This window comes from Chlorocebus sabaeus, chromosome 6, assembly GCF_047675955.1.
Source record: "Chlorocebus sabaeus isolate Y175 chromosome 6, mChlSab1.0.hap1, whole genome shotgun sequence".
Taxonomy (NCBI): domain Eukaryota; kingdom Metazoa; phylum Chordata; class Mammalia; order Primates; family Cercopithecidae; genus Chlorocebus; species Chlorocebus sabaeus.
The window spans coordinates 44065098-44086864 of NC_132909.1; the positions used below are offsets into that span (position 1 = coordinate 44065098).

Consider the following 21767-nt stretch of genomic DNA (forward strand, 5'->3'; position numbering starts at 1 on the left):
CGCGCCGACGACGACACGAGAAAAATCTTCCTGTTTATTGGATCTGCCTCCTGCGTGGTCCCACCTTCTCCAGCTCCCTCAGCCCATTCCCAGCCTCGACCGCATCCTTATCATGTTTCCCCGGATCCCATTGGCTTGCAGAAACACACTACAATTCCCGAGATGCCCTGCGTGACGCACTTACGTCTCCCGCCCCCTTGCTTATCATTGTGGAGCTTCCCATTGGCTTACTTCGCCGCCACTCGGAAAAAGTAAACTACATTTCCCAGCGTGCCCGTGAAGGTGTCTTGCTTCCGGCCGACGTGTCTTTCAGGAAGAGGAGCGGGTGAGAAGACAGCGACATGGCGCCTCCGGCTCCCGGCGCGGCGTCCGGCGGCTCCGGGGAGGTGGATGAGCTGTTCGACGTGAAGAACGCCTTCTACATCGGCAGCTACCAGCAGTGCATAAACGAGGCGCAGCGGGTGAAGGTGCGGCCGCGCAGGGGCGCGGGGACGCTGGGGGCGGAGGACGCTTCCTGGTGGCTGCGAGCCGTGTTCTGCATCTAAAAACTTTCCCTTTTCTTCTCGCGTTTTTTGGGCACTTCTTCACAGTTCAGTGAGGAGTAATTACTGTCCTATGACAGAACCCAGAGCAGTAACAGTTTACGGTACTGCTCACTCGTACAGCGCTCGCTCTGCGCCCTTGAAGGCGTTTTGAGTAAGGGAGGTGTTTGTGTCGCTGTAGTTACAGTAAGTGTCTTTTGTCCAGCCATACGTTCAGTTCCCGTGAGGTGGAGACTGTTGTTTATCCTCATTTTACGGATGAGAACCCTAAAGTTCAGAGAGGGATGTTTCCCTGCCCACCGATCCTGGTTATTTCTCTCAGAGCTTAACCATTCATTCATTCATCTTTCATTGAGCACTTTTATGGACGGGGACTGTATTCCGCTGGACTCAGAATAACAACACAGTTTCCCAGCTTAGTGGCTTAAACACCTTTAATTCCAGCGCTTTGGGAGGCCGAGGCGGCCGTATCGCATGCGCCCAGGAGTTCGAGACCAGCTTGGGCAACATGGAGAAACCCTGGGTCTACCAAAAATACAAAAATTAGCCGGGCGTGGTGGCGGGCACCTGTAATCCCAGCTACCGGGAGGCTGAGACAGGAGAATCGCTTGAACCCGGAGGCGGAGATTGCAGTGAACCGAGATCGCACTACTGCACCCCAGCCTGGGTGACAAAGTTGTAAGAATTAAAGAAAGAGGAAAGAAACACGAAAGGTGACTTGCCAGTCAAGACAGGTTTATTTTAGAGAAAACAAACCTGAGAGGCGCCTTCTGGCTGAGTTGGGTCAGAGGCACACTCTTTTACAGACTGAGTTTTTAAGGATTCAGGGTGAGAGAGTTTGATTATCAGACGCTTGAATTGCTTCTGTGTCTCTTTGTTGTGCTTATCTGGGAGGGAGAGTTATGTGTCTGTTCCCATACGTCTTTCTTGGTTCTTTTTCCTTCTTTCTTTTTTTATTTTTTTTGAGATGGAGTCTAGCCGTGTCGCCAGGCTGGAGTGCAGTGGTGTGATCTCGGCTCACTGCAACCTCCGCCTCCCAGGGTCAAGCGACATAATCTCACTGTGTGTCACCCAGGCTGGAGTGCAGTGTGACAGTCACAGCTCACTGCATCCTCCTCCTCCTGGGTTCAAGCAATTCTCCTCCCAAGTAGCTGGGATTACAGGTGCCCACCGCCACACCCGTTTAATTTTTGTTTTTTGTTTTTGACATGGAGTCTTGCTCTGTTGCCCAGGCTGAAGTGCAGTGGCACGATCCTGGCTCACCACAACCTCCGCCTCCTAGGTTCAAGCAGTTCTCCTGCCTCAGCCTCCGGAGTAGCTGGGACGACAGGCGCATGCCACCACGCCCAGCTAATTTTTGTATTTTTACTAGTGATGGGGTTTCACTGTGTTGGCCAGGCTGGTCTCTAACTCCTGACCTTGAGATCCGCCTGCCTCAGCCTCCCAAAGTGCTGTGATTACAGGCGTGAGCCACCGTGCCTGGCCAGGAATACTTTTTTTTTTTTTTGAGACAGAGACTCCCTCTGTCACCCAGGCTGGAGTGCAGTGGTACAGTCTCAGCGCACTGCATCCTCTGCCTCCTGGGTTCAAGCGATTCTCCTGCCTCAGCCTCCTGAGTAGCTGGAATTACAGGTGCCCGCTACCACGCCCAGCTAATTTTTGTTTTTTGCTTTTTTGGTTTTTGTTTTTGAGATGGAGTCTTGCTCTGTTGCCCAGGCTGGAGTGTAGTGGCATGATCTCAGCTCACCACAACCTCCGCCTCCCAGGTTCAAGCGATTCTCCTGCCTCAGCCTCCCGAGTAGGTGGGATTACAGGCTTGTGCCACTACACCTGGCTAATTTTTGAGGAATACATTTTTTAAGCCATCTGGTCTGTGGTAGTTCATGACAGTGGCCTGAGCAACCTCAGCCCCACCTGAGGTGGCCCCAGGGAGAGCACCTGGCATGTCTTTGCCCTTTACTGACCCCAGCACAAGGCTACCATCATGACATTTCTGGCTTTCTCAGACATTTGCCAGTTGCCCACAAGATGGCAGGCACTGCCCAGCTGCTGGGATTGAAGCAGCTCATAGGCCTTGAGTTGCTGGCGGCCCAGTGCGGTTAGGTCGCTGGCTACAGGGACAGAAGGGAGGAGTTACTACCCCCAGGGTTTCTGGCTACAGGGCCCCCACCCTATCACCCGCCTTCCCAAACAGTACTCTGATTCCTCAACGATGGCCACATCTTAAGCCACCTGGGGCCAGTGCTAGGACCATCCTGGGGCCAGGTGACCTTGGTGGATGTGGCCTACTGGCTTTGCTGATTTCTGGGCTCCCAGGTGATCCTAGTGAGCCCTTGGGGTTGAAGAGCAGTGCTCTCCCACCCCAGGGACACATGGTGCTACCTGATGGTAGCATCATCCCTGGGAGTCAAGGAAAACCACAACGGTTCCAGAGCCTCACGTGAGGGTCACGGTCTGCACGTTTGTTGTTGTTATGCTTCCTGACACTCTTCTTTCTCCTGTAGCCTCTGAGCACTTCTGCACGCACAGCCTCCTGGGCAATTGCATTTCACACAGGGGTGGCTGAGGCCACCCTGGTGCCCCCCATGGTGCCCCACTGTGTCCTCACTTTGAAAGCCGAATAGCCGGCCAAGCGTGGTGGCTCACGCCTGTAATCCCAGCACTTTTGGAGGCCGAGGTGGGCGGATCACGAGGTCAGGAGATTGAGACCATCCTGGCTAACACAGTGAAATCCCGTCTCTACTAAAAATACTAAAAAAATTAGCCAGGCGCGGTGGCAGGTGCCTGTAATCCCAGCTACTCAGGGGGCTGAGGCAGGAGAATGGCGTGAACCCGGGAGGTGCAGGTTGCAGTGAGCTGAGATTGCACCACTGTGCTCCAGCCTGGGGGACGGAGCGAGACTCCGTCTCAAAAAAAAAAGAAAGCCCAACAGCCAGCTTCTGTCTCTTTTTTTTCTCTAAAGATAGGCAGGGTCTCACTCTGTCACCAGGCCAGAGTGCAGTGCAGTGGCGTGATCATAGTCCACTGTAGCCTCGACCTCCTAGGCTCAAGCGATCCTCCTTCATGAGCCTCCCAAGTCACTGGGACTACAGGTGCACGCTACCACACCCGGCTAATATTTAACATTTTTTTTATAGACACAGGGTCTCAGACCGGGCGCAGTGGCTCACGCCTGTAATCCCAGCACTTTGGGAGGCCGAGGCGGCTGGTTCACAAGGTCAGGAGTTCAAGACCGGCCTGGCCAATATGGTAAAACCCCATCTCTACTAAAAATACAAAAATTAGCCCGGCGTGGTAGTGCGTGCCTATAGTCCTGGCTACTCAGGAGGCTGAGGCAGAAGAATATCTTGAACCCGGGAGGCAGAGGTTGCAGTGAACTGAGACCGCGCCACTGTACTCCAGCCTGGGCAACAGAGCAAGACTCCATCTCAAAAAAAAAAAAAAAAAAGACAGGGTCTCGCTGTGTTGCCTGTGCTGGTGTCTAACTCCTGGGCTCAAGCAGTCCTCCTGCTTTGGCCTCCCAAAGCACTGGGATTACAGGTGTGAGCCACTGCACCTGGCCTGTCTCTTTTTTAACTGAGCATGGCGTGCAACCCTGGGCTGGTCACCTAACTGTTGTCCACCTCAGAAGGCTGACTGGGAGTTACTTATTTTTTATTGAGACGGAGTCTTACTCTGTCGCCCAGGCTAGAGTGCAATGGTGCTATCTCGGCCCACTACAGCCTCCACCTCCCGGGTTCAAATGATTCTCCTACCTCAGCCTCCTGAGTAGCTGGGATTACAGGTGCCCGCCAGCACACCCGACTAATTTTTGTATTTTTAGTAGAGACGGGGTTTCACTATGTTGGCCAGGCTGGTCTGGAACTCCTGACCTCAAATGATCCACCCACCTCGGCCTCCCAAAGTGCTGGGATTACAGGCGTGAGCCACCGTGCCTGGCCTATAATATGTTTCTTTACATGCTCGAGAAGGTACGTCTTTCACCTGTCCATCCCATTTGCAGGTGGGGCTTGATTTCTGCAGCCTCCACCCTCCATGCCTTTGACGTTCTTCTAGGAGTAATTTGTTTAGATGGTATCTTGTTCCAAATCACAGCCAGATACCCACTCTGGCCAGCAGGGCCTGAGCAGAAGCTGCTGGGGCCTCTTGGCAATGGCAGGCTGAGTCAGGCTGGGGCCAGTTCTGCGGTGGCCTGGGATGAGGACACGTTTGACATCCACGCTCCTCCCTCAGGCTGGGGAGAAGGAAGAGATGTGGCTTGGAATCTGTGGTTCTCGGCCTCAGAGGACAGGGCAGAGTGACTCCCCTGGTTTGGGTACTGGGTCCTTTGACCCTGTGCCTTGACAGCTGGCAGGCCCTCTTGCTGAGAGCCTTCTCAGTCCCCTCTGTTGAGAGGTTGTTGGAGCGGTGATGCCGAGGTGGCTGGGCCCCTTCCCAACTGTACTTTCCTCTTGAAGCCCCCAGGGGCCTGGGCCAGCACCCTCAGGCCACGGGCCGAGCTGCACTGTGACCGCCTGCCATGGGCACCCCGGGAAGTCAGCCAGTGCCCGGGGGCAGCATGCACAGCTGGGTTCTGGAGGAGGGGCCCCAGCCTCCCTGCCTGGCCTGAGCTCAAGGGCAGCTTCCTTATCGTCCCTAAATGGATGTTGCCACAGGTCACCCTCCCTCTTGCCCCTCAGTTCTGTGCAGTGGCTGGACTGTGGGGGTGTGGCCCAAGTACAGAGCCATCCCCAGGGTCTCCCCTGGCCAGGGCTGGACACAGATGTCACCACACTGGGGTAGCCACACTGAGTTCAAAATGTCTTGAGACAAAAGCAGGAATCAGTCCACAGTGGCCCCATGTCCAGAAGTTAGAGGTGCGGGCACCACCCTGGCTTCTTAAGTGTGGCTGGAGTAGGCACTGAACTTGGGAGCAAGCCTCCTTCCTGGGGTGGTGTCAGCGCGGGATGAGATCAGGCACCCTCCGTGTAGGGTACCCCCAGCAGAGGCCACTCTCGGGCTGCGGAGGATCAGGGCTAGGACTTAGACCTCTGACCCTGCCGGAGAAGCCACCTGTCCCCAGCGCACAGGGGCCTGTCATGCTCACCCTGTGTGGGCTGCGCTGGGCCTCCCACTGTGCGTCCTGACCCATGTTGGTTCCCACAGCTGTCAAGCCCGGAGAGAGACGTGGAGAGGGATGTCTTCCTGTATAGAGCGTACCTTGCGCAGGTGAGTGTGGGCCCTGGCCGGGGGCGAGAGTGATGAACAGAGTAGAGGGTGGAGCTGGGGATGGGAAGGCACCACAGCGTGGGTGCCGGGGACAGTAAACAAAGCAGGGACCCGGGCCTGCAGTGTCCAGTGACTGAACAGCCAGTGCAGCCAGCATGTGAAGGCGGCTGTGTCACGGAGGCCCGAGACTGCCAGGCCAGGGGGCCTGGGTCACAGCTTCTTGATTTTTAATTTTTTTGAGACGGAGTCTTGCTCTTTCGTACTCGATCTCAGCTCACTGCAACCACCACCTCCTGGGTTCAAGTGATTCTCCTGCCTCAGCTTCCGGAGTAGCTGGGACTATAGGCGCGCACCACCACACCCAGCTAATTTATATTTATGTGTGTGTGTGTGTGTGTGTGTGTGTGTGTGTGTGTTTTTTTTTTTTTTTTTTTGAGATGAAGTCTCACTCTGTTGCCCAGGCTGGAGTGCAACGGCAAGATCTCGGCTCACTGCAAGCTCCGCCTCCCGGGTTCACACCATTCTCCTGCCTCAGCCTCCAGAGTAGCTGGGACCACAGGTGCCTGCCACCACGCCTGGCTAATTTTTTTGTATTTTTGTTTTTTTTTTTTTTTTTGAGATGGAGTCTTGCTCTGTTGCCCAGGCTGGAGTGCAGTGACTCAATCTCGGCTCACTGCAAGCTCCGCCTCCCGGGTTCACCCCATTCTCCTGCCTCAGCCTCCCGAGTAGCTGGGACCACAGGCGCCTGCCACCATGCCTGGCTAATTTTTTGTATTTTTAGTAGAGACAGTGTCTCACCATGTTAGCCAGGATGGTCTCGATCTCCTGACCTTGTGATACACATGCCTCGGCCTCCCAAAGTGCTGGGATTACAGGCGTGAGCCACCGTGCGTGGCCAATTTTTTTTATATATATATATATATTTTTTTTTTTTTTTTTTTTTTTTTTTGAGACAGAGTTTAGCTCTGTCGCCCAGGCTGGAGTGCAGTGGCAAGATCTCAGCTCACTGCAAGCTCTGCCTCCCGGGTTTACGCCATTCTCCTGCCTCAGCCTCCCGAGTAGCTGGGACTACAGGCGCCTGCCACCTTGCCAGGCTAGTTTTTTGTATTTTTTAGTAGAGACGGGGTTTCACCGTGTTAGCCAGGATGGTCTCAATCTCCTGACCTCGTGATCTGCCCGTCTCGGCCTCCCAAAGTGCTGGGATTACAGGCTTGAGCCACCACGCCCAGCTAATTTTTATATTTTTAATAGACACGCAATTTCACCATATTAGCCAGGGTGGTCTCGAACTCCTGACCTCATGATCCGCCTGCCTCAGCCTCCCAAAGTGTTGGGATTACAGGCATGAGCCACCGCACCTGGCCGATTTTTTTTTCTTTTTTTTTTTTTTTTTTTTTTTTTTTTTTTTTTTTTTGAGACAGAGTCTCGCTGTGTCACCCAGGCTGGAGTGCAGTGGCGCGATCTCGGCTCACTGCAAGCTCCGCCTCCCGGGTTCCCGCCATTCTCCTGCCTCAGCCTCCGAGTAGCTGGGACTACAGGCGCCCGCCACCACGCCCGGCTAGTTTTTTTTTTTGTATTTTTAGTAGAGACGGGGTTTCACGGTGTTAGCCAGGATGGTCTCGATCTCCTGACCTCGTGATCCACCCGCCTCGGCCTCCCAAAGTGCTGGGATTACAGGCTTGAGCCACCGCGCCCGGCCTTTTTTTTCTAAAATAATTGGTAGGAGCCAGGCACAGTGGCTCACAACTGTAATCCCAGAACTTTGGGAGGCTGAGGTGGGAGAATTGCTTGAAGCCAGGAATTCAAGACCAGCCTGGGCAACATGTTGAGACCTCCATCTCTACAGAAAAAATTTAAAAATAAGCCAGGCATGGTGGCATGTGCCTGGAGTCCCAGCTACTCAGGAGGCTGTGGCAGGAGGATCGCTTGAGCTCAGGAGGTCGAGACTACAGTGAGCCGTGATCACGCCATTACACTCCAGCCTAGACAACAGAGCAAGACCTTGTCTCTAAAACAATAAGAATGGGGAACCATCTAGGAGGGAACACAGTGAAGGACGGGTCCCCGGCTGCAGATGTGACAGTGGTATCAGTCTGGGCGTCCTCGGGAGGGCCAGTAGGTGGGGCAGGGCTGGCTGGGGGCATGTCCTACTTTATAGAAGCGCATGCCACAACCCCCATAACTGCTGCTGCCCTGTTCCCGGGTGACATGCCTGTTCCCCCCTTCACCTCATCACCAGAGATGGACAGCTGCCGGGAGACAGACAGTAACCTGCCAGGGTCCCCAGCTCAAGGCATGGGCAGTGTGGCCCTGCAGATGAGGGCACACCTGGCTGCTCATGACAGGTGACGCCATGCCCACCTCCACAGTGTACTGCAGTGAGGATGGCCCTTGCTGGGCTGAGGGGTCCCTGGTGGGGCAGGGGCTTCCTGTCTGGGGCTCTGCCTGCCAAGCTGAGGACATGGAAATCCTCTGGGACGGACAGGTGCAGCTGATGGCTTGTCCCTATTGCAGAGGAAGTTCGGCGTGGTCCTGGATGAGATCAAGCCCTCCTCGGCCCCCGAGCTCCAGGCCGTGCGCATGTTCGCTGACTACCTCGCCCACGAGAGCCGGAGGTGAGGCCCCGGAGGATGGGTCAGCCTGGGGCGCAGGGCCTGTCGGTTATGAACCTGGGTCAGTGGGGGCGTGGTGTGCAGCGCACAGCATCCCTCAGATTAGGCACCTCACCCCTCTGCTACCCTGCTGCTTCATGCCTCAGTTTCCCTCACCTGCACAGCAGTGGGGGCTGATGATGGATCCTGCTTCAAAGGGGAGGGTCAGAGACAGTGCTGTGTGTGCACATGCCCTCATGGACCACAAGGCACTGTCTCAACCTAGAACTAAAAATATCAATTACCGAACAGCCCTCTGCACCACCCAGAGCCCCAAGATGGCCCAGGGTGCGGCGGGGGCAGGGCCTTGCCATCAGTTTTCTTATTTATTTATGTATCTATTTATTGAGACGGAGTGTCGCTCTGTCACCAGGCTGGAGTGTAGTGGCGTGATCTCGGCTCACTGCAAGCTCCACCTCCCGGGTTCAAGTGATTCTTGTGCCTCAGTCTCCTGAGTAGCTGGGACTACAGGAACCCGCCACCATGCCTGACTACTTTTTTTTTTTTTTTTTTTTTTTTAATTTTATTTTATTTATTTATTTTTTTTGAGACGGAGTCTTGCTCTGTGGCCCAGGCTGGAGTGCAGTGGCCAGATCTCAGCTCACTGCAAGCTCCGCCTCCCGGGTTCACGCCATTCTCCTGCCTCAGCCTCCCGAGTAGCTGGGACTACAGGCACCCTGCCACCTCGCCCGGCTAGTTTTTTGTAATATTTAGTAGAGACGGGGTTTCACTGTGTTAGCCAGGATGGTCTCGATCTCCTGACCTCGTGATCCACCCCTCTCGGCCTCCCAAAGTGCTGGGATTACACGCTTGAGCCACCGCGCCCGGCCGCCTGACTACTTTTTGTAGTTTAGCAGACTGGGTTTCACCATGTTGCCCAGGGTGGTCTCGAACTCCTGAGCTCAGGAGGTCTGCCTGCGTCAGCCTCCCAAATCCAGTCAGTTTTCTAGTCCCAGCTAGTCGGGGACTACAGCCTGCCAATGTCTCCCCTGGAGCTCAGGTGGAGGGCGGGTGAGGCCACGCCTGTCCTGCCCCTGAGCCACAGGCCAGCATCTGTCAAACCCCCATGGGCAGCAGCCAAGGGGAGAGGAGGCTGGGCTGTGGGGACCCAGGAACCTTGCCCCCTCCTGCTGTGGGGTCGGAGTGAGGGTCTGGCATGGGGAGACTCTGCTGTGATCCTGCTCTTCCTTGGCCCACGGAGGCAGTGCCCAACTACCACCTCCCTTCACCCACGGAAACCTGGGGTTCCTGGGAGCTGACTCCAGTGCAGAGGCAGCATAGCGGGGTGAATGGTGCCCCCCAAAAGGTATGTCCATATCCTAGCCCACATGCCTATGAATGTGATATTTGGGAAAAGGGTCTTTCCCGATCAAATTAAGAGATAAGGAGATGAAGACATGCTGGATTTAGGGTGGGCCCCAAAGCCAAGGACTTGTGTCCTTTTAAGAGATAAAAGGAGGGCCGGGTGCAGTGGCTCGCACTTGTAATCCCAGCACTTTGGGAGGCTGAGGTGGGCAGATCACCTGAGGTCAGGAGTTTTCGAGACCAGCCTGGCCAACGTGGTGAAACCCCATTTCTACTAAAAATACAGAATTCACAGGATGTGGTGTCTGTGAATTCCAGCCACTTGGGAGGCTGAGGCAGAAGAATCACTTGAACTCGGGAGGCGGAGGTTGCAGTGGGCCAAGATCGCACCAGTGCACTCCAGCCTGGGTGACAGAGGGAGACTGTCTGAAAAAAAAATAAAAGGAGAAGACAGAGGCCCCACTGAGTTAAGCCCATGTGACAACAGAGACAGACTAGGGTGACATGTTAAGTCAAGGAGTGCCACAAATGGCCGGCAGCCACTAGAGCTGGGAGAGAGGCCTGGGACAGCCTTGCCCTCCAGCCTCCAGTTGGAGCCAGCCCTGCCGCCACCTTGACTTCAGACTTGTGGTCTCCAGAGCTTCGAGGAACGAAGCCCTGTTGTCCTTAACCACCCGGGTTGTGGTGCTTTGCCACAGCAGCTCCAGGACATTCGGACGGGCGACCTCCCAGGGCCACTGTTTCTCCCACCCTACACTTCACCAGCTGGAGTGAAGGCAGGGAACCCTGGGTTCCCGAGGAGCAGCAGCTGCTGTGAGCATCACAGAAAAGCAGCCCCGGAGAGCAGGCGGTCCAGGCAGGGGCTTGTGGTGCGTCCATCTGGCTGCACAGCCGCTACCTCACTGGCAGGACTCCCCGGGGACGAGGAGCATCCATTAGTAATTGGTTTTGGTTTTGATTTTGTTTTCTTTTCTTGAGATAGGGTCTTGCTCTGTTGCTCAGCCTGGCATGCAGTGGCACAATCTTGGCTCACTGCAGCCGTGATCTCCCAGGCTCAAGTGATCCTCCCACCTCAGCCTCACAAGTACCTGGCACTGCAGGCACGCATCACCATGCCTAATATGTATTTTATTTAGAGATGGGGTTTTGCCATGTTGACCAGGCTGGTCTCAAACTCCTCAAAGATCTTACTCCTCAAGATCGCTCAAGCAATCCCCCCAGTAATTGGTTTTGTGGCTGTTGTTTGTTTTTGAGATGGTCTCCCTCTGTCACCCAGGCTGGAGTGCAGAGGTGCGACCACAGCTCACTGCAGCTTCAATCTCCCGGGCTGGAGCCATCCTCCTGCCTCAGCCTCCCAAGTAGTTGGGACTACAGGCGCCACCAGGCCCAGCTGACTTTTTTACTTTTTTGTAGAAAAAGGGGTCCTACTATGTTGCCCAGGGTGGTCTTGAACTGCTGGGCTTACGCGATCCTCCTGCCTCAGCCTCCCAAAGCACTGGGGTTACAGGTGTGAGCCACAGCGCCTGGCCCCATTGGTAACGGTAACACCTTAGGATGACAACATTACAATACCAACGCCACAACAGCTGGCAGCGTTTACGCACCCTTGTGTGCTGGAGCCTCAGGAAGCTTTGTAAGGTGGTCTTGGGAGCTCCTTGCTCGTCGCGTGCATGATCCCTGTAACATGGTCCCTCAGCACGGGGAAACAGACTCAGACCTGAAGTCACTTGTCCATCAGGCGTGGCACTGTGGCGAGCCCTCGGTGGAGCCTGGTTGGTATCAGACATGCCATGCCCTCAGTGACACCTCAGACACAGGCCCTGGGCAGACAGCCCCCAGATGTGCATGGCTGCTTATGGGGTCACAGAGCCCAGAAGAAGTGTGGACCCAGAAGAACACCAGCTTTGGTCTAGGGGGGCTCCCTCCCTGGCCGTCTCTTGTTAGCTGCTCAGTAGCCATGGGGAATGGAGGGTCTGGGTCCAGTTAGGGACATGGAGGCATGGGTGACCTGGGCCCTTGGAGCTGAGCCAGTCCTCAGCCTCACCTGGGCTCAAGCCTGGCCCTGGCCCGCAGCACACTAGCTATCCTCAGGGCGTAGCCAGCACCCTGGGCTCTCAGGGACTGAGGTCAGCCGCCCTGGCAGTGGGGGTGCCCCAGGGCTCCCATCCTTCTGCACAGCCCCTCGGCACCCAGGCCAGCCTCCTGCTAGAAGATGTGGCCTTGAAGCCCACAGGGCTGATGGGTTAGGGTCAGGAGTCCCAGCTGGGCCCACCAGCCTCCTCAGGAAGGTGGGTGAGGTTGGTGTGAGACTGGTGGTGCCTCCTCATGTCCTCTTGGGGCGCCCCACCCCATGTCTCCCAGCCTCGGGGTCCTTGCCTGGCCCAACATGAGGGCTGCTTCATAGGAACGGAGGGAGGATGTGTCGGCACAGCTCGATGCTCGGCCTGCTGCTGCTCTGCACCCCCAGTGCCTGGCTCACCCTGTCTGAGCCTGTCTGTTCCCAAGGAAGGGGACCCTGTGAGGTCCTACAGGGGCCGCCCCAGCTGTGGGTCCTGAGAATCTGTGTCTTCCAGGGACAACATCGTGGCCGAGCTGGACCGAGAGATGAGCAGGAGCGTGGACGTGACCAACACTACTTTCCTGCTCATGGCTGCCTCTGTCTATCTCCACGACCAGAACCCGGACGCCGCCCTGCGTGCGCTGCACCAGGGGGACAGCCTGGAGTGGTGAGTGGTCGCCCTGCTCTGGGGCCGGCCCAGGGAGGCAGGTGCCCCCTGCCACATCTCCAGGCTGTGCACGGCCTCGCTGGCCGTCGTCATGGGAGGAGAGAATGCGGTGGTGCTGAAATGAGGTCCTGGCCTGCTGTCCAGGCTCCAGCTCCCCTGCCCAGTGTGGGAGGCACTCCCATCTGTGCGCCAGGCTGCGGCTCCAAGGACACAGTGCCCAGGCTGCAAACCCTCTGTTCCCAAGGGCAGAGCAGAAAGCGGCTTTGTCTGTGCTCGGTTTCTGCGTCCCCACCCCCCACGAAGCCTTCTGTGTCTCGGCCCTGGGCCCAGTCTCTCAGGCCTCCCTGGGCCCCCCACACCGGCCCTCCTCCAGGGCCCTCTGGGGCTGGGGTGCTGGAGCCCTGCACAGCAAGGTCGGTGCTCCCCTCCACCCCAGGATGTGACTCCAGGCCACAGAAAGTGTGTCAGTTCTTCCCCGTGAGCTGTCGCTGGAGTGCCTGCTGTCCACTATGAGTTGCAAGCTGGGCATTTCCTGGTCGCTGTGGATCTGCTCCCATCCCACCTCCATCCACGGAGGGCTTAGAATTGCGGGTGGCAGCCAGGCATGGTGACATGCACCTGTGGTTCCAGCTACTCGGGAGGCGGAAGCGGGAATATCCTTTGAGCCCGGGAGGTGGAGGCTGCAGTGAGCCGTGATGGCGCCACTGCACTCCAGCCTGGGCAGCAGAGCCAGACCCTGTCTCACACACAAAAAAAGAAAAGAAATAGGGATGTCACGCTGCCAGCAAGCCGGCTGACTCAGTGCTGGTCCAGGTGCTGGCTCCTGTTGGCAGGAAAACAAGAACAAGAGGCCTCACAAGTCATTGGTGGTCACAGCCGCCTGGGGCCGAGAGGGATGAGGGGATGAGGGGACCTGCAGAAAGTGGGTGGCCCCAGGGCTCTGCTGCAGGTACAGGTGCAGGGGCAGGTGCGTGGCCCTCCTCTAGGGCCTTGTTCCTGAGCACTGACTGTCTCCAGGGTGTTGATGAGTCCAGGCAGGGCCCTCATTTGCAAGCACAGCCCATGGAGGCTGCTTCTCCAGATGGGCAGTGAGTGGGCTGGGGCCTGGAACCCCAACGTGGGGACCCCCCCCAGAGCTTTCCAGGCCCGATTGAGCTGAGCGGTGAAATGTGGGAGTGAGGGTATCCCCCTCTGCTGGGTGGGGCTGGTGGTCCTAAGTACAGGACTTAAGAACATCCCAGACACACAGAGTGAGCCCTGGGTGTGCAGTGGCCATGCAGCGTGTCTGTGGCCATCCGCTGAGCGTCCCCCGCCCTGTCCTGCAGCACGGCCATGACAGTGCAGATCCTGCTGAAGCTGGACCGCCTGGATCTCGCCCGGTGAGCCCTCCCACTCCTCTGTACCCATACTGAGCCATGGCCCAGAGCGTCTGTGGTGCTGTCATTACTCTTGTTATTCCTTTCCGTGGGGGTGACTTGCCGTCACTCAGCCCTTCCTTGCAGTATGTTGCCAGGGAGGAGGGCCATGGCTGTCTGTGCCTCAGTTTCTCTCTCTGCAGTAGTGGTGGGCCTGTCCCATAGGGTGAGAGTGGGCTTCATGGAGGGAGTGGAGGTCGTGCCTGGAGGAACATGTCGCTGGGCCAGCTTGTAACTGTGCCATGGGGCTGGCAGGGCCTGCACATGGCATCACCAGGTCGGAGGCCATGGCTGGTGGTCCAGGACTCCCCTGCTGCCATTTCCAAAGCCCTTGCCTCAGGGTTGTTCATGCTGTAGCTCCGTCACCTTTCCCTGCGTTCCATCTTCCGTGGAGCGAGTCTCTCCCGAGCCCTACCTTGTGCCAGCCACCTCGGGGGTCCGTCGCTGGCTCCAGTCCCGCCTTCCCGGGGCCTGCGCCTGGTTGGGCAGGCAGGACAGCTCGGGCACTTCGTCATGGGGTATGAGCACGCAGGGGAGCACATAGCGCGGGCCATCCCCGGGCTCTGGTGGGCCCCAAGTGGGAACAAGGCAGGGACAGCCGGGCCAGGGCTCTCGGCCACTCAGCCCCTCCGTCCTCTGTCCCCGCTCCAGGAAGGAGCTGAAGAGAATGCAGGACCTGGACGAGGATGCCACCCTCACCCAGCTCGCCACCGCCTGGGTCAGCCTGGCCACGGTGAGTCCTGGGCCACGAGGCGGGCGGGCATTGCGGGCACCTGGCTGAGTAGGGTCTGTGGGCACCCCCACCTGTGCCCAGGCTGCTGGCCACTCCAGCGGGGCTCCAGGATCAGGCCATGGCCCCCTGCCAGCCTGGCACAACTCAGCCTTCACTCCATTCCGGGCTTCTCCCAGCCAAGCGACTTGGCCAGAGGCAGAGCGATGAGATGGTGGGGACGGGGACAGGGGTTCCTGAGCCTGAGGCGCAGGGGCACTCGAGGGTCTGGGTTGGCCTGGCAGCCCCTCCTCCCCCCAGGGCGTCCTGGGGTTTTCTGCGACTCAGCTTTGCTCTCCAGGGTCCTGGTCCCCAGCCAGGGACGGGGTTCAGTGTTCCCATAGCAGCGGTGGAGATGTCCTCAGCTCCCAGGCCTGGGCACCTCCGCCTGGCAACAGCCCCTCTCCTGGTTTCTGGGACTTGGCCCCCTTCTGAGCCATTCTTTTGTGCGGGCCTGTTAAAATATGCTTCCTGGCTGGGCGCAGTGGCTCACGCCTGTAATACCAGCACTTTGGGAGGCTGAGGTGGGTGGATCATGTGAGGTCAGGAGTTCGGGACCAGCCTGACCAACATGGAGAAACCCCATCTCCACTAAAAATACAAAATTAGCCGGGCATGGTGGCGCCCACCTGTAAACCCAGCTACTTGGGAGGCTGAGGCAGGAGAATCGCTTGAACTTGGGAGGTGGAGGTTGCGGTGAGCCGAGATTGCGCCATTGCACTCCGGCCTGGGTGACAAGAGCAAAACGCTGGGGGGAAAATATGTGCTCCCCGTCCCTGCCCGCCACGGGGCTAGAGCCTCACTGAGATGGACTTCCAGTGGCCGTCCAGTGTGGTGGGACAGGCCCCGGCAGCCCTCTCGGGTAGTTTGAACTGTTTTCACAGTCTGCCTTGACCTCAGGCTCCCCCTGCAAGTATCCCACAGTCCTGAGCAAGCGGGCAGGTCAGAGTTGCTGGTCACAGAGCTGACTCCTCCTCCTCCGATGTGCCCAGTGACCCAGTGGTCCCCACTCAGACCCTGGCCCAGCCACCTGTGCCCCTGTGCCCTGGAAGCCCTAAATTCCACCTCTGTGTACGCAGCGCACCGGCAGCCGGGTAGGAGGTGAGGCAGGAGGCGGCCGCGAGTCTTTAGGCCCCGTCAGCAGAGTACAGGTTACGAGTGGTCCCCATGGTGGAGTGGCTGTGCCTTGAACCGGGCATACCAGAGTTGTGTCTGTGCAGTGCAGAGCCCCCTCTGGGGGAGGGGGCTGACGTGGAAGGGCCCGGCGGCCGCGGCACAGATGATGATGTGGGACCCTCCCTGCAGGGCGGTGAGAAGCTGCAGGATGCCTACTACATCTTCCAGGAGATGGCCGACAAGTGCTCGCCCACCCTGCTGCTGCTCAATGGGCAGGCGGCCTGCCATATGGCCCAGGGCCGCTGGGAGGCCGCTGAGGGCCTGCTACAGGAGGCGCTGGACAAGGTAGGCACAAGCCTGTCCCAGAGTGGGGACAGAGGGAAGGCCAGGCAGCCGGAGGGCGGGGTCAGGGCAGACAGAAACAAGTGTAGCAGAGATGCCCTGGGTGTGCATGTGGCCCCACAGGGCTTCTGAGGCCCAGTCAGCAGCGAGATCCACAAAGCAGGGATCGCACCTGCAAAGAAATCTAGATTCCGGCCTCACAGAAATGGGGCATTTGGGCAGCCTGGGCCTCAGTGGTCTGTCACCTCAGCTGCCTGGCCCTGCATGTGGGACCCCTCACCTGAGTACATATTCAGTATTGGAGAGACACTCCCAGTCCTTATTTAGGGGACAGCGTGTTGTGGCCAGGAGCCCAGGGTGGCTGCAGTCGTCTCCTGTCTGATGTCTGCAGTCTTTTCTTTTCTTTCTTTTTTTGAGATGGAGTCTCGCTTTGTCACCCAGGCTGGAGTGCAGTAGTGTGATCTCAGCTCACTGCAACCTCCACCTCCTGGGTTCAAGCGATTCTTTTGTCTCAGCCTCCCGAGTAGCTGGGATTACAGGTGCCTGCCACCACGCCCAGCTCATTTTTGTATTTTTAGTAGAGTTGGGGTTTTGCCATGTTGGTCAGGCTGGTTTCAAACTCCTGACCTCAGGTGATCCACCAGCCTCAGCCTCCCAAAGTGCTGGAATTATAGGCGTGAGCCACCATGCCTGGCCATCTGCAGTCTTTATGAAGAGTTTAGGTTATTTTAAATTTTAAAAAAAAATACTATTTTTTGTAAAGACGGGGTTGTTCTTGCTGTGTTGCCCAGGTTGTTCTTGAACTCCTGGCCTCCCAAAGCACTAGAATTACAGGTGTGAGCCACCATGCCCAGCGGATTTTTTTTTTTTTAATTTCTTTTTTTTTTTTTTAAATGGAGTCTTGCTCTGTTGCCCAGGCTGGAGTGCAGTGGCACGATCTCAGCTCACTGCAAGTTCTGCCTCCCGGGTTCGCGCCATTCTCCTGCCTCAGCCTCCCGAGTAGCTGGGACTACAGGCGCCCACCACCTCGCCCGGCTAATTTTTTGTATTTTTAGTAGAGACGGGGTTTCACTGTGTTAACCAGAATGGTCTCAATCTCCTTACCTCATGATCCGCCCACCTCAGCCTCCCAAAGTACTGGGATTACAGGCGTGAGCCACTGTGCCCGGCCTGGGTTATTATTTTTATAATCAAAAAGGACATCAAAGCTTTTTCCATTTTGGTGAAACGAAGTTTGGGGTTTTTTTTTGTTTGTTTTTTGAAACAGAGTATGCCACCACGCATGGCTAATTTTTGTATTTTTTGTTAGAAATGGGGTCTCACTGTGTTGTGCAGGTTAGTCTTGAACTCCTGGGCTCAAGCAATTCTTACCCTCCTTGGCCACCTAAAGTGCTGGGGTGATAGACGTGTGCCACTGTGCCTGGCTGAGAAATAGTTTTAATCTACTGACAAACACTGGTGAAGCCCTCCTCCCTGTCTGACTTTCCAGGGGCTGAGTTATCATCAGAAAGTTGTGTGCAGAGCAGGGCAGACCAAGGGGTGTCAGGCTGGCCCCATCACAGGCTGGGTGCTGCTCCTCCTGGGCAGGGTCCATCTTTAGCTCTGAGCAGTCAGGGCTGGTCAGGAACTCAGCATCTCAGACAGGCTGTGTGGCCCTCGCTGCCCCAGGGGCGAGACTGGTGCCTTCCTCCACCACCCTGCCCCTCACTGCCACCTGAGAACACTTGGATGCGTGTTCTGTGTTCATGGCCACATCCTCTGGGGGCTTTTGTTACACTTCTCAGGTGACGCATTCCGTGACTCACCAGTTAGATGACTCCCTTCTGTCCTTGTCTCCTGAAACACCACCTGGGGCTGGCTGTCCGTGCCCATTGGCCCTGGTGGCCTCCCTGTGGCTGTGGTTAGCCTGCATTCTTGCTGAGTTTTGGGAGGCACTCAGGTCCCCCCACTTACCTTTGGAGCCAACTCATGGCTGCTCCTGTGAGCACAAGCTGGTGTCCCCCTTCGTGGTGGAGACTGAGGCTCAGAAAAGTTCGCTCTCCAAAAAGGTGCCCTGCCATCGGCCGCTGTGGGCAGGCTGGGCTCTGGGCCCATCCTGGCTGGTGCATCTGTGCTCCAAGCAGACACCGGGGCTCTGGCTGTGTCTCCTGGCCTAGGTGTTTCCTACGGTCCTGTGTGCTGGGAGCCTAGAGTGAGTGGGTCAGGCAATGTCCCCTGCCGAGGTTTCCTTCAAGGCTCTTTGGGAGCCAGAGGCGTGGCAGGTCCGCCCATGGCCTCAGGGTTCATTGTGCAGCAGGAGTTGAGGCCATCTGGGCCTGGGCCCCATTGCTTTCGAGATGTGTGGGACAAATACACCCTTCTCTCTACAAACGAGGGGTCACGCCCCAGGCTGGACCACAGATGGGGAAACTGAGGCTCAGTGAGGTGGCTGGCCCCTTGGCACCGTACCATCTGAGATCAACTTGCAGAGCAGTGGGCAGGGGGACTCTGGCAGTGTCAATCCCACTCCACTTCTGAGGAGGTGACCTTGTGTGGTCCTGCCCAAGGTGGGGGTGACAGGCAGGCATGGGGGCTGGAGTGGCTGACCCTGCCTGCCTGTGTCTGCCTGTGTCTCCAGGACAGTGGCTACCCGGAGACACTGGTCAACCTCATTGTCCTGTCCCAGCACCTGGGCAAACCCCCTGAGGTAAGTGGCCCCCAGGGCTCCAGGCCAACCCTAATATCCCGACCCTGGGATCCCATCCTGGGGTCCAGGCCCTAATCCCTAGGCTCCTGGGAAAGCTCTGCACACAGTGTGCCCACCGCAGCCTGCCTCCCTCACACACCCTGCGCCCCCCCAACCCATCCTTACCTGGGGCCCTGCCTGACCTGCTCCCCTGAACCCACAGTACATTCCCCACCATGTACAGAGGCCAGCTCCACGCCAGCGCCTTGTCAGGAGCCGACCCATCCCTCCACCCCCACCCTGAAGGTTCTCCGAGATCAGCCCAGTCCCGAGGCAGGATGAGGAGCACCCTGGGGTACTGTGGCTCTCACCCCCATCCACCCCGTGCTGCAGGTCAGAGCCACCGTGGGGTCCCCACGTTTGACTCACCTGCCTTCCTGCCTCCCCTGCAGGTGACAAACCGATACCTTTCCCAACTGAAGGATGCCCACAGGTCCCATCCCTTCATCAAGGAGTACCAGGCCAAGGTGAGTGGCAGGGGTGGCCTGTCCCTGAGAGCCAGGCCAGAGGGCACCTGGAGCTCAGCCTGGGCTCACATGCGCCCTCTCTCTCTCCCTCCACCCGTTTCCCCACACCCCGCCCCCACCCTGTGTCGCCATGTGTCTTGCTGAAGGAGAACGACTTTGACAGGCTGGTGCTGCAGTACGCTCCCAGCGCCTGAGGCTGGCCCAGAGCTGTCAGGACCACGAAGCCAGGACAGGCCAGGAGCCCTGCAGCCCTCCCCACCTGGCACACACCCCACATCCCCTCTGGGGCAGAAGCCCGCCCCTAGCACTCCCCTCTGTGAATAAATATCTCAGCTCCAGCGTGTTCCCACCTGAGGATGTGCTCTGGCCACTTTGCTGGGGGTGTGTGGGAGCTGACGCTCAGGGGGAGTCCTGGGGCACGGGCCCCCAGGGCTGTTCCCGGAGACCAGGGTCTGTGACGAGCAGCAGCTGTGCAGACCGCCACCCCGCCCCTCACACAGCCACACCCTGCTCCTGCCAAGCCAGAGGCAGCACAGCCCTGTCCCCACACTTCACCCTGGCCCCAGGAGGCCACTGAGCAGCCTAGATTGGCATTGGGGGAAACTGAGGCACAGAGCGGTCATGCCACTATCATGAGGGGCACCAAGATTCAAAATGAGAACCCCCGAGTGGTCTGGAGGTAGTGGGCGCCAGGGCAGGAAGCACTGAGGCCTCAGCTCAGCAAAGCCGGAGGGGCCCTGCGGGGTCAGCATTAACCCCAGGTGCTGTTCCTGCCGCCGCCCCGCAAACCCTCCTCCAGGGCAGAGCCCTGCTGTGGCCAGGGCCCTGGGGCCAAGCACCCAGCTGCGATGAGAGGCGGCTGCACTATAGGGAGGGAGGTGGGTGGGTGGCAGCGGGGCTGACTAGAGCCTCCCAGATGAAGTCACCATTGAGCTGTGTCTACCCGAACAACAAAAAGGAGCTGCCAGGCTAAGTTCTGGGGGGACTGGCACCCCAGCAGTGGGCATGACTGGCACAGAGGTTCCTCGGTGGCACAGGGGTGTGAGGTCAAGGGGTGCTGGATGGGGATGCATGCCCTTTGACCTCTGAGCCTGGCCTGGGCGTATCTCCCAGGGTTTCCCCAAGCCCCACCCAGGCCTATTCATTTGAAACCGGACCCTGTCTCCTGTTGCCAGGGCAGGACAGCAAGCGACCCCACCCCCAGCCTGGTAGGGGAGGGAAGTGGCAAAAGAGGACTCCCTGGGCAGGGACATTAGTAGGGGTCCAGGCCGAGCTTCCTGGAGGGAGGAGACCTTGGGGTGGGTGCGGGGACACCGGCCTCAAGACTGACCTCTGCCCAGCCTTGGGTGCCTGGTCCCCAGCTGCCAGCAGAGCCGCCTTCCATTCCTGCCCTGCACCCACCCATTGGCAGTCTCCTGGCTGGACCCGCCAAAAAGAAATTCGAGGCTGAGCTGGGGCCAGTGGGTGGGTGGGTGGCGCCTCTCCCATGACCGATGGGTGCCATGGTGACCAGATAATGCTGACTGAGAGGGTGGAGGGAGGTGACTGGGACCGTCCACGGCTGCCCCACAGGCCTGGCTGGACCTATGAGAGCACATCCCCCTCGTCCCCCTCTGCCTGCCAGGCAGGTTGTGGCGCTAGTCACATCTCTGGCCTCCAGCTGGACCTGAACTATTGGCCAGGCCAGGCCTCATGCCCCCCACACAGTAGGCCCCCAGTCCATATGGAGTCCACATTCAAGAATAAGGAGTGGGGCCACGTGCAGTGGCTCATGCCTGTAATCCCAGCACTGGGAGAACAAGATGGGCAGATCACTTGAGGTCAGGAGTTCGAGTCCAGCCTGGCCAACATGGCGAAACCCTGTCTCTACTGAAAATAAAAAAATTAGCTGGGTGTGGTAGCAGGCGCCTGTAATCCCAGCTACTCGGGAGACTGAGGCAGGAGAATCGCTTGAACCCGGGAGGTGGAGGTTGCAGTGAGCTGAGATTGCGCCCCTGCATTCCAGTCCAGACAACGGAGCGAGACTCCAACACAGAAAAAAAGAATAAGGAGGAGCTGTATGTATGTAGGGGCAGATGGTGACAAGTGCCAAGCAGACATGAGAGGTGTGTGGGACTTCAGATTCGGTGGCAGCCTAAGCAGGCAAAAGAAGAGCCATGCCGGTACCTAGGGGAACAGCATTTCCGGGGGTGGGGGGAACAGCTAGTGCAAAGGCCCTGAGGCAGGACAGAGCTTGGCATGTTGGAAGAACAGCAAGAAAGTCCACAGATGGAGGGAAACAGGACGCTGTGAGGGTGGCCAGTGAGGACTTGGGCTTTCCCTGAGTGGGCGGGAGCCACGGAGTGCTGCAAACAGAAGAGGAACAGGCCCAACGGGGTCACAGCCTCCTCTTCGCCTCCATGGGGAGAGGAGGAAGCCAGGATACCTGACAGAACCCCAGAGGGTAGTGGTGGTCGGGGCTGGGGGCAAGGCTGTGCAATGCAGAGAAGTAGCCAGATGCA

At 57.8% G+C, this 21767-nt stretch overlaps 1 protein-coding gene across 1 annotated transcript; it reads left to right on the forward strand.

Annotated features, from left to right (window-relative positions):
* Window positions 1-11: 11 nt before the first annotated feature.
* On the forward strand, window positions 12-19620 carry COPE (COPI coat complex subunit epsilon). Its single transcript, XM_007995843.3, has 10 exons — window positions 12-467; window positions 5688-5750; window positions 8265-8365; window positions 12280-12432; window positions 13758-13811; window positions 14499-14580; window positions 15922-16077; window positions 18692-18760; window positions 19192-19266; window positions 19413-19620. The coding sequence occupies exons 1-10, from the start codon at window positions 342-344 to the stop codon at window positions 19458-19460; spliced, it is 927 nt and encodes a 308-aa protein (XP_007994034.1). The 5' UTR covers window positions 12-341; the 3' UTR covers window positions 19461-19620.
* Window positions 19621-21767: the final 2147 nt, after the last annotated feature.